Consider the following 16,847-nt stretch of genomic DNA (forward strand, 5'->3'; position numbering starts at 1 on the left):
GCATTGAAAAATTTCAGAAGTTGGACAAAATTAGAGCAATGATAATCCTGATAGGTGATGGAATGATTTCCTGGCAGGATAACATCAAGATCATGAGCACTGCCAGCATCATCTATCTGAAAAAATGATAATGAGGCCTTAAGGAAAGGGTGTGGAATTGGCTCATGTCAGAAATGACGGGGCAGAGATGCCCAGATCACTGAAAGGAGCATTATGAGGAACAGAGACCTGCTTTCCATCCGAGTGAGTCATTGTCTTGTCCAAGCTGCACAAAGGCAAGACTCAGAAGCCCCTTCCAGGACAGTGAGTCCATTTCCAGCCCAACATTCTGCCAGAGCAAGCGACTTTCCAAGTCCATTTACAGGGCAGTGATAAAATTAGATTATTGGCTATGAATATTATACACTTGTGAACGCCTGCATCATTACAGCACAATTCCATTTAGATGTGGAGATGAGACAATCTTTCCGCATAGAAAAACCCTCTCTTGAGAGCCACTATTGACAACAAAGCTCTATTATCTGATATTTTCTTTAATAAGAAAGATTAAATAGAGCTCCATCTAGTTTTACTCTTCAGGAATTTAATATCTTTGGAAGGTATTAAGCCGTGTGTGCTATGTAAGGCAACGTCTTTTGAGTAGAAGGAATTGGGTATTCACATATTGGTGTGCATTCCCCTTTCTCCACTGACTGCACTGTGATAAGGAAAAGAGCATTTGCTATGCTTCTGCCACACTTTTAAACTTTTTAATCCAGCAAATTACCACATCAGCAGCCTCTCTTCTCTATCAGAAAAGCCCACTTTTAGGCCCCTCACAGGTAATCAGGCAGAATGACCACAAAGCACTTCTGGATTAAGTGAGATTTTAAATTTACCGGTGTTATTACAGGCTGCATTGTGTTTAGATACTTCTGAAAAGCTCTTTGTGTTCAGACACCACCATCTGAAGCAATGCAAACTTTCGCACACCTGGCTTAGGTGGCGGCAGGCCACGTTGGGACTTCTTAAACCTGACTGTGATGACAGGTGGTCTGGGGATCTTGTTAAAATGACTCAGCAGATCTGGGGCACAGCCCGAGACTCTGCATTTCTAATAGGCTTCCAGTGATGCTGCTGCTATTGCTGCCTCTTGGGACACATTTTGGGCAGCCAGGTCCAGTGTGAACCTCTCCCATGTTAATGCAGAACTGTGGAACGGTGGGAGGAATGGAGGAGAGATGAGACCAGATACATCCTCGACTCATCACTCAACCTCTCTGAACTTTGGATTCCCCATTTTTAAGTAGAATGAATAATTACAAAACTTACCTTACTTACCTTTCACAAAGCAGCTGTGAAAACAGCTAGAGTTTCAACAAATAGCAGTATGATGCCATCACCACAGACAATCCCCATACTCTTTCTCTCCTAAAATGACGGGATCAGCTCCTAGGACCTTTCTGGCATGCATGTGATAATGTGATGTTCTCCTCTGAATCATCTTTCAATGTTTCTTTGGAACATTGTGGAGAAAAAGTCAGTTCTCATCATTGTCTTCCATGCTTCTTGGTGCTAAGTTCTACTCAGTGTGACAGTCCCTTCATCTAGGTTTCTCAATCCCCAAGTTGAAATTCTGCTTAAGATCCCTTAGTGGATATAGTTTAGGGAAATAGAGCTAATTCTTGGCAAAGCTATTTTTTAATGCAACACAAACAGTTATAATTACCATTGGGAAGCAGAAGCATTATGGAATGCTGATTTGATTTGCATAAAAATACAGTGCAGTTCAGCCCAAGTGGCAATTAATAAGTTATGAGGGAAGAAAGGAGACAGAACAGTAAATCACTTTTATGCTTTAAGTTAAATGTTTCAGTCCTGAATCTGGGAAGTATTATACAGCGATTTAGCTTGTGAAACCTAGTACGAAAAGCCTAGCTTAGCCTCTAACTAGGGATAAGAGTGAAAAGTATTCATGTTGAAGTTCTTCTCAAACAATGAAACAGAGATAATATTAGTGCATGGCCCTTAGCATTTTTCAGAAAGTATGTGTGGATTAATTCTAATAGACTCCTTGGAAGTCATCATATTTTTCTGGAAACATCCATTAATTTAGGTAGAATGTAACTTTACTAAAGTGATTCTCTCTGACTCTTTTCTGGGAGTAGAGAGACCTAATAACCCATGCATTCGGGAAAATTTTCTATTCTCGGTTAATCTTGGAAAATGCAAAAAGGCATAAGCATCCAGAGAAAAGCAGGAAGTGAAGGAAATATTGATTGATGGAGTCTGGCTGTCCAAAGCAGCCCACTCCTCAGGGAGTTCCTGTGCTTCCAGGAATTAGTTTTCCTACAGTCAGAGGATGGTAGTGGAGAAAGACTTATTGGTCTGTGAGTAATAGAAATTAAGCTAGGCCAGTTTTGTTGTAAAAAGGGCCCCTTTAACTGGACACTTCTGTTGTCCTTGTTGTTGTTATTATTTTTCCTATTATTCTGGTTCCAGATGGAATAAAAACTTTCCTAAGAATTACCAAACAGCCAGTTGTAATGTCCTACCCAACTTTTCCCATTACCTAAACGTAGCATGAGTGCATGAATAAATACTGCCAGACTCATTACTATTTTCTACAAGAACAAAACTTACCAAGTTATGAGTGAATATGATAAAAGAAACTTTACCAAATGAAATATAGAACATTTGACACACAATTTAGGATTTAAACATTTCCATTCCTAACGTCAAATTCTGTACTCCTTATCATGACAGGGTCCAATTTGAGTTGAGATTCTACTTTCGGAAAATGTCTTCTTAATCTTCTCTCCTTATCAGAATATTTTAAAAAAGAGAACTTTAAAAAATCTTGAAAGTTATTGGATGGTGGCATGTCACCAACTTCTTTAACTAGAACAGTGCTAATATAATAAAAGCCATCAGGTGTGGGATATTTTATGAAAATGTTTAATTCAACTGTTTCTTTGGAATGTAGTAGTCATAGTTTGGAATTTAAGTTACAGTTCAGTTCTATGTGGTTTTTATGCTACTCAGTGTCTGAGAATACAAATGTCATTTAAAGTTAAGGCTTCGCTGTTCATTTTGAAACAACAATTTACAAGTGTCATATTGTCATAGAAAATAATAATTTCTGTAAAAAAAATCTGCACAAAATCTTATGATGGTACAAAACATGAAGCAATAATATACCAGTAAAATGAAAACATTTTACTACAGAAAGTTTTATAGATTTCCATAAAGAAAAAATATGTTATTTTACACCTTTAAAAATTACAAAACAATCTAAAACAATATAAACTGAACATTTTGTAACACTGCCTTTACAAATTAATAACTTTATAAACATATAATTTTTAAATATATTTATCAGTGCAAGATACTTTAAATTTTAAAGTTGCAGTATCATTTTTCCTTGGCTGAGGACAACTTTAAGTCTGTTGCCTTTAAAAGCAAAAAACAAGTCTTTCTTAGTGCTTTCCTTCTGGTAGGATTATATCAACTAAATGAATGCCTCTGGGGACAAAAAACTATTCTTCTTTCATGGTGATCAATACTTTCCTGGAAACAAAAGGCATTCTCAATCCAATTTAACTAAGATGAATGGACTGTCTCATCTATGATGCAAATGTGACTCCCACAAATGTCTTTGAGCGAGACGTCTAGCAATGCGGGAAGGGAGGAAGATCTAAAAAATCTCATGTCCAACATGGCATGATAAAAATGCACCAAAACCCACCAAAGCTTCTTTGGGTTAATTCATAGGCTGCCTGGTAAGATATTTGCTTCCCTGTGCTGTTAGAGGCTTAGGTATTGCCAGCCCTAAGGCAGGCTTATTTTTTGCAAGCCGCTGGAAATTTCTAGAAGCATTCATTTAAGTCTATTTTTTCAAGGTTGCTTTTATAAATTTTGTAAACCATTTGTTTTGACTTTATGTTTTTCCCCCTCTTATCTTAAAATACTTGACGCCCAGGCATCAGGATTTATAGTTTAATTCTTAAATTAACTGTTATTCCTTCCAATTCCCTTGTCTGACTCAGAAGCAAAACAAGAAGGTTCTCTTGGGTCATTTTTGCATATTTGGATAGAAAAATCTCATGCTTTTGGATATTTGGAAGATTTTATCCAGTTCTTCCTTTGGGTCTCACTTGAAAGCCAATTTGTATTATTTCTTTCCTCAACTTACCACTATTTCTACTAAATGCCAACATTTCTATCAGAGGTCGTTTTGAACAGAATAGATAAGGAAAAAAGATACTGTCACTTTAACCAGTTAACAAGAAAACCAAAGTTAGACTTTGGAGGGCAAAGTTAGGAATTTCCCTTATTTATTTATTTTTAAACATAAAGTCTAGTAAAATCGTTTGCCATTCCCAGCAGGTTAAAGCTGCAAGTTTCTTTTCTGGACAACGGCAAATCTTCCAATTTTAAGAGAGATAAAAAGACAGAGAGATAGGAGAGAGAAAGAGAAAAGAGTTTACATTTGAAAATACATTCCATATGAAAGAACAACAAGAGAGAATATTGCAGCTTTATACAAAAGGGTCAAGAGACATGAAATTGAACTACAGAAAAAGCAGAACAATTAAGCCACGTTGCCAAATCTTCAGAGCCCTTGCCTGCCCGGAGGGGCTGACGTCTCACACGAAAATAAACTTTCTTCTTAGTCAGTGGGCCACCAGGGTTTGATTAAAGAGTAGGGCTTTCACCAGCAAGAAAGAGAGTGGGTCGTTAATGTAACACAATGAACCAGTACAAACAAAAAGGCACTTGAGAGGACATAGACTAGCCAGTGCCAAGGATTTGTGTTTTTGTTGTTGCAGTTGTCAGCAGTACACCCAGTGGCCAGCCGTGTTCAGGGATGGCACTGTTTTCTGTATGGAGTTCACAAGCACGAGGTTTAGTACAACACTGGAAAAACAGCAAGAAAATCGGACAGTATTGCTTCGTAAACAGGGCTGATGCACTATACTGGTACTGAGGCTACAGTACTTTAAAAAGAAAACAGCCTAATCCTTCTTTGCCTATGCACGACGCAGGCAATTATACACAAGTACAACTTCAGGAGTCCACTGATATGCGGTGATTCTAGTATATTCTGGGCACTGGGTTTCAGGTAGCATGTCCATCCAAAGGGCCACACGGAATACGCTTGGTGCCAGCATCTTGGATTTCGCACAGTTTCCGAAAAGAATCCATAAAAGGGAGAGGAGGCGGTGGGGGGGCAGGAGGGGTCGAAATGAATGATTATGTCAACCATACTTGGTCTCAACACCAGCATCTGATTATTCAAATGAAACCAACAGGAAAAAAGCTGACTGTACATGAGTCCGATGGTGAACACAGCTCCTTGTCCATGTCTGTTGGCCATACTCATTGAAGCTCCTGAGAAAAGCCTGGCTCAGTGGTCATCAACACACTTCCCAGCCTGTATAGTGAAAGATCAACAGCTCCCCAGCTCACTCCCGTCCTTCCACTTCCGTCCTCTGACTGTCTTTTCATCACTGTCCGCCTTCATGCCTCCGAATAAGTACTCTGTGTATTCAGTTTGTCTTTTTTCAACTTCACACCATCCACAAGTTCAAAGTTATAGTTCTCCAGGGCAGACAAGTTTCTTTCTGACATCCCATTATGCCAACAGGCACAGTACAGCACGACCCCACACACAGCCCCCAGGAGGACCCCCAGGGCGCTCATGGCTATGATGGTGATGAGGATGGGGTCTAAGGTCTTCAACACATTGCCTGGTTTCCTGGAGATGTTCTTGTCACCTTCTCCTTCACCTTCATATCCTGGTGTGCTCCCTATGGAAAATAACAAGATTGTCTCCGTGAGCACTGCCAACGGACCAGATGAAAGCAGACAGAAAAATAGAAAGAAACGAAACAGGAGCAAATTGCACACCCCAGTTTTGCCTGTCATGTCTGACTCATTGTTGGGAATGGAAGTGTGGGAGGTGGTAGTGGGGAGTGGGAAGTGGTAGTGGGGAGTGGGTGCTGGGGCTTCTGCCAGACTGCTTAGCACGTGGAAACAACCTGTTCTGGATAAACTGGGAGGTTCCATGCTCATCCAATTCAGATTTCATGCTGCCCCATCTGTCCTAGATTGTAATCTGTGTTTACAGTCCTTGGCTAGATATGTGGTCATTAAGTTTTGCAAAATGCTTAGTCACACATTAGTCTAGCAAGGGGATTTTACCATTCCCAGTGCGTGTACCTAATCCCAAAACAGGCACGAGAAAAACCTTCATGGCCGCCCTTCTATGTGGTGCTGCTTCCAGGATCTGGCATGGTTTATGCATGTGTTTGTTCTCCCATATGGGAAATCTTCAAGTCAAACAAATTTTGCCCAAAGTCTACAGTAGTTTCAGTAAAGAAGGAGTGATTTTTTTAGAACAAGAGAATGCTTGCTGCTGACATGTAAACAGAGTGTGGCTCAAATCGAGAAAACCGTGTCTGTCATGCCGAATAGAAGACATTTACTAATCATCAGCATCTTTGCAGCCCTGGTAGTTTAACCGGAGACAGTTGCACTGCTCTGCAGCTCAGTCACTGGGGACTTGTTTTCTTTAGAGTGGAATGGGAGAAATTGTTAACATGGCAGCTTTCAGCCTAATTACCTGGTACTAGAAACGGGATGAAAATGTTAACGCACAATGTGCCTGGGGTTTACTTAATGGTGTTCTGATCAACAAAGATTCCAATCAAAGAAAACTAAAAATATGAGACACAAGTCCCTAACCAAGAGAAAACAAGCCTTGGGACATATTAATATTCTCTCCCTTGATGAAATATTGTTTTGAAACAACCTCTAATAAAGTTTATATCTCTGTGTGGACTTGGTAATGTGTTCATATTACTAACAGCATGGTGCCATATTTATTTACCTGTATGAAGTCCACGACTGGCCATAAAGTAGGATCCCATTTCTAACGGCAACAGATGCCGACATGCATTGATGATCAGGGTGCAGCACTACCCACAGCAGCTGTCAGTGATGCTGGAGCAAGTATCCAACAGCACACAGTGCTGGCTGGGAGATGTGGAAACTTCTGGGAATAGAGTTATACCAGGAAAGGCCTAACTCTGATCAAAGGTCTTGCATTTGATCACCAAGCAGCGTTCAACAAAAACACACATTTATAGTTCATCAGGCTAAAGTGTAAGGCTGCCACCCAATTAGCTATGGTACTTAAGTTTCAGTCTCACTATCTGTAGAATGGGGATAAATACAAACCCTAGAGCTGCTGTGAGGATTAAATAAGCTAAGGTATGTAGGATGGGTGCAGGGGCTCATGCCTGTAATCCCAGCACTTTGGGAGGCTGAGGTCAGGGAATCGTTTAAGCTAAGGAATTCGAGACCAGCCTGGGCAACATGGTCAAAATCCATCTTACAAAAGACACAAAAATATGTTGGGCGTGGTGGTGTGGGCCTGTAGTCTGCTTGGAAGGTTGAGGTAGGAAAATTGCTTGAACCTGGCAGGTGGAGGCTGCAGTGAGCTGAGATCACACCACTGCACTCCAAGCCTGGGTGACAGAGACAGACTCGGTCTCAAGAAAAAAAGAAAAGAAAAAGATCAGGTATGTAAAGTGCTCAGAACATACTAGCTCTTCAATAAATCCTTCTTATCATCATCATCATCGTCATCACAAAACCAAGGTTCTAGTAGAGGAAGATGGGAAAAGATGAATCAAACACAATGGATTATCTCAGAAATTGGGCTCTGGTCTCTTAAAGATCCTAGCTGGATATCAACTAGAGACAATAATTTTGGTTGGTTTCAAATAACCATGTATGGAAATCGTCTTCACTAGTTTTCTTTCTTTGTAGTGATAAACTCAGTGTGTTTGAGCTGATTATCCTTTATGTTCCACCTCTAGACTGGGCAGGGAAGGGCCAGGGTGAGCACACTTCCCAGGCTTAACCAAGTATGTACAAGCAGGAACCATCACCGAGGCTCCCCAAGTCTTACGGGCAGCTCGGAAGTGGGTACTCTGTGGGCACAATCCGACCCACAGCACCAACCCAGGGCCATGGGCATAGATGTTTTTCATTTGAACTTTTGACATTCCGGTGTATTAGAGTTCCACAAAGTTGCTTCATAAACACAATGAAAGCCATAGTAAAAATTTTTTTAAAAAATTGGTCAGCAAGACAAATTTACCTGTTTCATCAATTTTAATTTCTGGGTTCTTTTTATCCAGGTCTGCTGGTTCTGACAAGTCAAACAAAATTGAAAGAGATATTTGAACTGCCAACAAAATATAATGCACCAAACTACACAAACCTTTAGGTACATACACACAGACACACACACACACAGACACACACAGACACACACACACACACACACACACACACATGTCTCTACTGGGCTCCTTTTGGATTTTTTAGTTCAACCAGAACCCACCAAATAGATCAATAAATGACCAGGAAATTGGTGATGTGACGTCACAACACTGCCTTTAAGGTGCCATATCTAAATCCAGGCAGCACTGCTGCTAGCAGAGTCTGTTGTTTTAGGAGACAACGGTGGGCTGGGTGTGCTGGCTCATGCCTATAATCCCAGCACTTAGGGAGGCCAAGGCAGGAGAACTTTAGGCTAGGAGTTTAGGACCAGCCTGGACAACATAGTGAGACCTCTACAAAAATAAAAAAATTAGCTTCCCAGCTACTTAGGAGGCTGAGGTGGAAGGGGAGCTTGCACCCAAGAGATGGAGTTTACAGTGAGCCATGATGGTGCCACTGCACTCCACCCTGTGTGATGGAAGCGAGACCCTGTCTCAAAAAAGCAAAAACAACAACAACAACAAATTTTTTAAAAAAAGGAGAGAAGGGGGAAGAGACATGGTTTTGGCATCTGAAATGTGGAAGAAAAATCCGGTGAACATAGGTTCTACTGAAGCAGATGGGTACATACGGCGACCATCCTATAGTTTGCAGAAAACTGCTTCCTAAATTTGGTGTGTGTTAGTTTTGCTTCTCGAATAGGATGTCAACTCTTTGAGGGAAGAGACTGTGTCCTGTGTATTACAAAAATAGATAAATACATAAAATAGCTATCGAAGAAGTAAAGTTTTGGTATCCCTGTGGTACTAAGTACACAGCAGGAATTTTTGAGTGCTTTGTCCACTGCTATATTCCAGCATTTACAACAGTGTCTAGCACATCATAGGTGCTTTAATAGATATTTGTTGTATGTATGAATGAATGAAAGATTAATAAATAGTTGATAATCTCATAGTATCCACACTCAGATGTTCAAGGATGCATATTTGATGAATCATTGTACAATTTTCTTACACATATTTTTATTGGTAGCAACATAAACAAATAAAGTGGTTTAATGGAGCTCTAGTTGTGACTTTCCCACTACAATGCCTGGCAGCAACTACAGCTAAATGGACAAATGACAAGAAAAGAAAAAGTACCATAGATATCTCAGCTGTGTCCTGTCTTTCCTTCCTTCCTTCTTTCCTTCCTTCCTTCCTTCCTTCTCTTCCTTCCTTCCTTCCTTCCTTCCTTCCTTCCTTCCTTCCTTCCTTCCTTCCTTCCTTTTTCTTTCTTGCTTTCTTTCTTGCTTTCTCTCTCTCTCTTTCTTTCTTTTCTTTCTTTCCTTTTCTCCTTCTCCCCTTCCTTCCTTCCTTCCTTCCTTCCTTCCTTCCTTCCTTCCTTCCTTCCTTCCTTCCTTCCTTCCTTCCTTTTCTCTCCTCTTCTTTTTTTGAAATGGGGTCTTGCTCTGTCACTTAGGCTGGAGTGCACTGGCATGATCTTGGCTCACTGCACTTCTGCCTCCTGGGTTCAAGCAGTTCTCCTGCCTCAGCCTCCCAAGTAGCTGGGATTACTACAGGTGCGTGCCACCACGCCCAACTAATTTTTGTATTTTTTAGTAGAGATGGGGTTTTGCCATGTTGGCCAGGCTGGTCTTAAACTCCTGGCCCCAAATGATCCTCCCACCTCGGCCTCCCAAAGCATTGGGATGACAGGCGTGAGCCACTGCGCCTGGCTCAGCCATGTACTTTCACTGGAGCATCCGCATGCTGCTTTGCATATGGTATGTGGTCAGAACTTGTTGAACTGAATTGAATTTCGTTTCTTTGTTTTAGTCTGTGGAGTTTGCTCTCACATCCCAAAACATCATCATCATCATTCTCACTTTGGAATGGAGAAGTGAAGATATCACAGACATTGTGTTACTACATGAAATACACATTTTTACAGCAGTGTAGATATGGATGTGGGTAACTTGTAAAGGAGTTGCAGCTAAACTATTAAGCCTTATCATTCTTGTGAAGATTTGCTAAGTAGGGTGGCACGAAGCAGATTCCCTTTAATGTATGAAGAAGCAAGCCTTTCTTCATTGCTCCTTTTTTTTTTTTTTGCCCAATTTCTTCAATGGATCCTATCAAATTATTGCCACTTTAGGGATTATATATATCCAATATATTATATAATAAAAGCTTTGTAAGTTGCTGAAATGACCAAAACCCCCATTACAGCCAACAGGCCTCCTTTGTCTTAAATTTGCCCAAAAGGCTTATCCCATTTTGTTATAATTAACATCGTATTATATAATGATGTATAACAAAAGTTTCAATGTAGCAAATGGAGCTTAAGACTAATTACCATGCTATTACACTGCCATTAGTAATGCTATTTGTAATTATATATCAAGAACTAGGGAATATGAATTGGTTTTCTATGTCTTACATCCACCTAGTACAAGAACCATAAAGACCAACTCTGAAATACTAGGCCAAGTTTCTGAATTTCATTTAAGTCTTTTAAGCCATTTCAGCTATTTTAAAAGTCAGAAACATCTACTTATTTGTAATAAAGCAAAGAATTATGGCTTCTATGGTTCATTAACAATGTATTCTTAATTAAACTCGTCCTGATCAAAGTTTTCAGAGGCTTGCTGTTTTGTTTATACACTCAGATATTTGGAATTATCCAATGTCTGACTTTCCGCTGCTCATCAAAATGTTTCCGTATGGCATATACAGCTTGTAAGCTGGGTCTTCTTAGCTATACTCTTTGGATTCTGCATTATTTGTGGAGTTTTGTAGGTATCAAGCAGACATTATGAAGGACCTAGGGTAGGTAATGGGACAGCCACAGGTAAATTGGGCTGATTTTATGCCCTGTTGCACCAGAATATGCATTTCCTATGATGTGTCGAGAGGCCACACGGAAATTCCAAGTAGAAATGGGCAAAACAAAGACCACCACTTTGGCAAGAGTCTTGCCCTGGGCAAGTACTCCATTGGTTTCTACAGCAGCTCATACTTACTTGCACAATCTTCTTGTGAAATGTGGTTATTGATACTAATGTCATCCACAGCAATCCCACCAAGGTTTCCTTTTCCGATTTCGCCCTCGAAAATCACCTAACAAAATAAGATCATTTTCACAGTATTGAAATGCTCATCTCACGTGGCAGAGTTTACAAATGCTTGTTCAGCTCCCGCTATGACACATAAATTAAATTCATCAGATTCAGTGTAAGCACACACTTCACTCATCAATCCACATTAGCTGCCTGGTGATGGCATGCACCTTCTCCTCACACTCTCTTTTTATAATACAAACTTTAAAATGGGAGAAAGCAGCAAACAAAAGGAATAATACATTGTGAAAGCCCAGAAATAGATGACATGGAAGTCCTTTGTGTTCTTTCTCAGCAAATTGGTTCTGTTCCTACAATATAGGAGACTGTGAAATCTGCTATGAAGGTGGTTATCATTGCAGCAATATCTCAGGGTTGGGAAACACTGGAAATAATTTCAGAATAATTCCCGCATCTCATTTGCACAACCTCCAACATATCGTCTCAGTATTCCTGCAGCCACTGCCCTTTCCAGCCTTGGGAAGAGGTCATACCTGATAAAGTTTCAGAGACTTGTGAAGCAAGACACGCCCTTCCTTCCAGTGGTCACCTTGGTGTCCAATGGCCATCCAGACCAGCTGATCGTACTCCTCTGGCTTCTGGTAGCGCAGTTTGACCCTGAGTGTGCCGACGTGGGACCCAGACATGTGATACCAGAAGGTCATGCAGTGGGCAGAGTTCTGGGAATAAACCACAGGGCTCACCAGGCGAGCCACTTTGCCCTTCTGATTTTCATCAGCTTGGGAATAGATGAAGTTGCCATCTCCTGCTATGACAAAGAACTGTGTTAGGGAGAGTGGCCAGGATTACCACACTTTTATCTCTCTTATTTCAAGTCTCACTAATCAAAAGCTTCCTGCGCTGAGTGCCAAGAACTAAAATATGTAGTGGAAAGGGAGAAGTGTGCATACTTGGGGACCTCATGGGCACCTGAGGCCCTGCTCTCAGCTCCTGCAAAATGGACATTTGATTAGGGGAAGGCTGAGTGGCACTAATTAGGATACTACTTATAATGGAATACATTTTCATATGGACACAGGCTATGGCTCAAGCTGGCATTTGTACCATCACAAGCAAACTGAAAGCAAAGTCTGTGCATAGCCTGGACTGAAAACGCCTGGCTCTCTAAGAAGAAACCTTATTTATTTATTTATTTGTTATGTTTAGACACTCCTGTTGCCCAGGTTGGGATGCAGTGGTGCGATCATAGCTCATTGCAGCCTCAAACTCCTTGGTTCAAGTGATCATCCTGCCTCAACATTCTGAGTAGCTATGACTATGGGCCCGTGTCACCATGCTCAGCTAGTTCTTAAAAAGATTAATTTTTTCTTTAAGAAGAGATAGAGTCTTTGTTGCCTGTGTTGCCCAGGCTAGTCTCAAACTCCTGGTCTCAAGCAATCCTCCCACACTGGCCTCCCAAAATGCTGGGATTACAGGCATGATTCACCACGCTGGGCCTAAGAAACCCTGTTTTCATGCAACTTTAAGATCGCACAGCAGCATCCATGTGAACACATGCATTAAATGAAATCATTGAGATGTATTTTTATTTATCATTTGAGCAGCAGGAATTCTGATTAAAGAAACTTCTGTCAATATGACTCCTTGATAATCATAAACCTGTAGTTCTTCCTAATAATGTAGTAGTCTTTTAAAAAAAACTTTTTCAAGTTCAGATTATTTTTCCCATAGTTTGTTTTCACGGTTTTTGAATTCCTTAAACACACCTGAGAGCTTGCATCTCTCCTGTGAGCCCTGCTCCTATTTGAGGTGGGCTTCTGGCCCAAGGAGAGGAAGGTTGCCTTGTTGAGGTTCATTAGAACGTGCCATTTTGGCAACATAGACACTTGCTGAACTGCGAGGACTTTCTCTTGGCTTCACTTTTAATGACCCCCACTGGGAACATTTCCTCCTGCCACCACCTGGTCTAAACACACAACCCATGTTTCACTGTTGGCTTTGCAAATAGAAATCATCTTCTCTAACGCCTCACCTGATTAAGTGTGAATCTGCTGCTCGGGCCTCAATGGGCAGCAGGAGGTTGTGTTTGTTGCCCAAGAGGCTTGTGTGTTTGCAAGGTGCTTTCTCACTGTGCACACGTGGGCACATACTCCTCTCTGCTCGCCTGTGTCAACAGTGTCCAGGTGGATGTGGATGTGTTCACGGGCAGTTTCCTTTCCTTACCTGGCTGCTTATGTGAGAGCCCACCCTTCTTCAAACCAGTGGGTGGAATCATAAGGGAAGGGTGTTCACAAGTGGCAACTCTAGCCCCTCTAGTAGGTTTGATACTGCAGGACGAATGTCCCTCTCGCTCTCCGACCTTGCAGGGTGTCCTCTGTGACTGAGCTGATCCATTCACACTTAGGATTTGTTTGCCCACTAATTTATCAAGATGTGATCACCTTGATGGTGATCCATCAAGATCCATCAAGATCCATCAATCCACCAAGATGGGAAAAAAATACACCCATTGTGCCTCCGTCCCCCCAGTCTTATGGAAAAAAGACTGAAATTGGCAATGCTGCTGCCATGTCTTAATCCCACTTATTGAGCTCACTGCTCGAAGTTTATTGAGGCCAGTCAGAGAATGGGTGTTAGAAAGAAGGAGAGAAGTGGACGTAGGTAGAGGGATGCTCTCCCATTGGACATCCTCACTCAACTGCACCATGATCACTTCCTACCCACAACCAGACAGAGAGTTCCTCAAGCACAGGGACCCCCTCCTTCATAGCTGTATTTCCAGTGCCCAACACAGCATCTGCCAGGTAACAGGGCTTCTGAAATGATGCCTGTTCAGTGCACTGGGAGAGAAGCCAGATTTCAAGAATCCTCTGCCTAAGGAAGTTCTTATGGTCCCTGCCCTCTCACACTGTAGTCTTTAAATATGCTTGTGTGGCCGGGTGTGGTGGCCCACGCCTGTAATCCCAGTACTTTGGGAGGCCGAGGTGGCTGGATCACCTGAGGCTAGGAGTTCGAGACCAGCCTGGCCAACATGACGAAACCATGTCTTTACCAAAAATGCAAAAATTAACCACGCATGGTGGTGGGCATCTGTAGTAGCTCCTACATAGCTGTAGTCCTAAGTAGCTGGGAGTATGGCTACTTGGGAGGCTGAGACAGGAGAATCGCTAGAACCTGGGAGGTGGAGGTTGCAGTGAGCCAAGATCACACCACTGCACTCCAGCCTAGGCAACAGAGACCCTGTCTTAAATAAACAAACAAACAAACAAACAAATAAATAAATAAAATGTGCTTGTGTTGTTCCTCTGCTTAGAATTCTTCAGGGGCTGCTCACTGCCTGAAGCTTATCCACACTTCTTCACAAAGAGGGAGCTGGCAGCCCCTCCAATGGACCTTTTATCTGCCTCCATCCTGTTTTCCTCCTGGTCACTGCATCACCAACTTAAGGTATGGTATAAAGAACCAGCAGTGTCCTGCCCAAAACACACACATACACACACACATGCACACACACACACTCACAATAAACATCCAATCCACAAACTTCTGCTCTACTCAGTGAAAATGGAAGGAATCCAATTTCATCAATTTCCTTGTCAATCTCATTAGGCAAGGAGGTAGCTCCCAAAGTCATGCATACTCTACTTCTACCTAACTACTTCCCATACAAAAACCTGTGCAAAGCATACCAAACACAAGCCAGTAAAATAAGCCTAGCTCAGCTGGTGTCTGGACAGGGCTGCTTTCCCTGACCCCTCTTCCATCATCTTTTACATGGTCCGTTGTCACTGGCCTCTGCCATTGGAAGTCCTCACTGAACTGCACTGTGGTCACTTCCCAACCATGATCAGACTGTGAGTTCCTCAGGCATAGGGACGTCTTCCTTTACACGTGTATTTCCAGTGCCCAAGACAGCGTCTGCCCTGTAACAGAGCTTCTCAAATACCACTTGTTCAGTGAACCAGGGAGAGATGCCAGACTTCAGGAATCCTCTGAAAGGAGGTACCTAGTTCCATTCTTAGAGGTCAAATGCAGAAAACCAAGCAAATGGGATGCCTTTCAATATATTCAAAATTAAGCAGCAGGATATTTTACCTAGCTAGTGTTCATTTTCTTTTTAAACAACCCAATCTCTGGTTTGCAAAGTTTCACCAAATAATATTGTAAAAAAAGCACCATCTACTCTCTAATGTCAGTCTACGCGCGGGAGCTTCGTGGAGGGCTCTTTTCATCTAGATCTTTTCCCTGTTAACAAGTAGTTCCTGCCTTTCAGATGTTGGGCTCACCCACCTCTCTGCACAAATGATTGTGTTTCTAGAGCTGCAGGGGTTCTTTCTAGTCGGAGCTGACCTGGCACAACTGCCAAGTAAATCTGGGTGGCTGAGAGAACAAAAGAGTCCAACCCTTCTGAAGGAATCACACTTCTCAGCTGTTAATCTAAGACAAGCCCTCCTTCTCTGATACTCTAACACATAAAGCACTGATATTTTCCCTTTCAAGGGTTTTATCACAGTTCTGGGTCAGGAACTCTGTCTTCATTTTCTCAATTAGCACTTTACTTCTGCAAGCCTTTTAGCTTTTGTCTCTGGCTAACATAGCTTTTAACCTCCTTTGAATGTCAGATCCTACTGAGCCATTTTGCTTCACTTTGCATCAATTTTTCCACCATTACTGCCTTCATTTTGGCTAATTGCATTTAGTTAATTTGATGCCATTTATATGTACAGTGCCATTTACAGTCAAAGTATTTTAAGTTTTCTAAAACTGCCTGTCTTAAGATTCAATTGAAAGTGTCTCAGATTTGAAGGAGTCCAATTTTATCCAATTTCCTTGTCATTCTCATTAGGCAAGGAGGTAACCGTGGTAGAAGGAGGCCTATTCAACCTATTTAATGGTTATATTCACTGGGAGAAAAGTGAACCACAAAATGGGAAAGGCATGAAGTACCCTTGGCCCAGCCATCAGTCCACTGACTCACTCACCCAAAGAGCCAAGATGGGGAGAATGTAATGAGATTTCCTAGCATCAGTAAATGCCCCCGGGGTTACCTTTTGGGAAGCCACTACCTGAGCAAGCAGTGCTCTGTAAGTATTTCCGAGTGGGTGCAGAAGTTCGTGGATTGGGTGTTTGCTGTGAGTGTGTATACGTGTGTGTGTTTGTGTGTGTGTGTGTGTGTGTGTGTTGGGCCAGACATGGCTGGTTATTTATTTCTTTATTTTTAATTTTTATTTTTTTCTGTTTAGAGACAGGTTCCAGTTCTGTCACCCAGGCTGGAGTGCAATGGTGCGATCATAGGTCACTGCAGCCTCGAACTCCTAGGCTCAAAGTCCCACAACAGACTCTGAGTAGTTGGGACTACAAGCGTGCACACTTATGCTTGGTTGATTTTTAAAAAGCTTTTATTTTGTAATGTCAGTGTCTTGCTGTGTTGCCCAGGCTGGTCTCTAACTCTCTAACTCAACTGATTCTCCTGCTCTGGCCCCGCAAAGTGCTGGGATTACAGGTGTGA

At 41.8% G+C, this 16,847-nt stretch overlaps 1 protein-coding gene across 6 annotated transcripts in view; it reads right to left on the bottom strand.

Moving 5' to 3' along the window:
* Positions 1 to 2,923: 2,923 nt before the first annotated feature.
* Positions 2,924 to 16,847, bottom strand: part of NRP1 (neuropilin 1) — a 157,641-nt gene continuing 143,717 nt past the window's right edge. For 3 of the 6 annotated variants that reach the window (XM_077944998.1, XM_015146733.3, XM_077944999.1), the window contains 3 exons: positions 11,872 to 12,143; positions 11,282 to 11,378; positions 2,924 to 5,792 (listed from right to left, as the gene is read on the bottom strand). In XM_077944998.1, coding sequence (XP_077801124.1) covers positions 5,503 to 5,792; positions 11,282 to 11,378; positions 11,872 to 12,143 — 659 coding nt within the window. In that variant the 3' untranslated portion in view covers positions 2,924 to 5,502. 6 annotated transcript variants of the gene reach the window in all.

Source organism: Macaca mulatta, chromosome 9, assembly GCF_049350105.2.
Source record: "Macaca mulatta isolate MMU2019108-1 chromosome 9, T2T-MMU8v2.0, whole genome shotgun sequence".
Taxonomy (NCBI): domain Eukaryota; kingdom Metazoa; phylum Chordata; class Mammalia; order Primates; family Cercopithecidae; genus Macaca; species Macaca mulatta.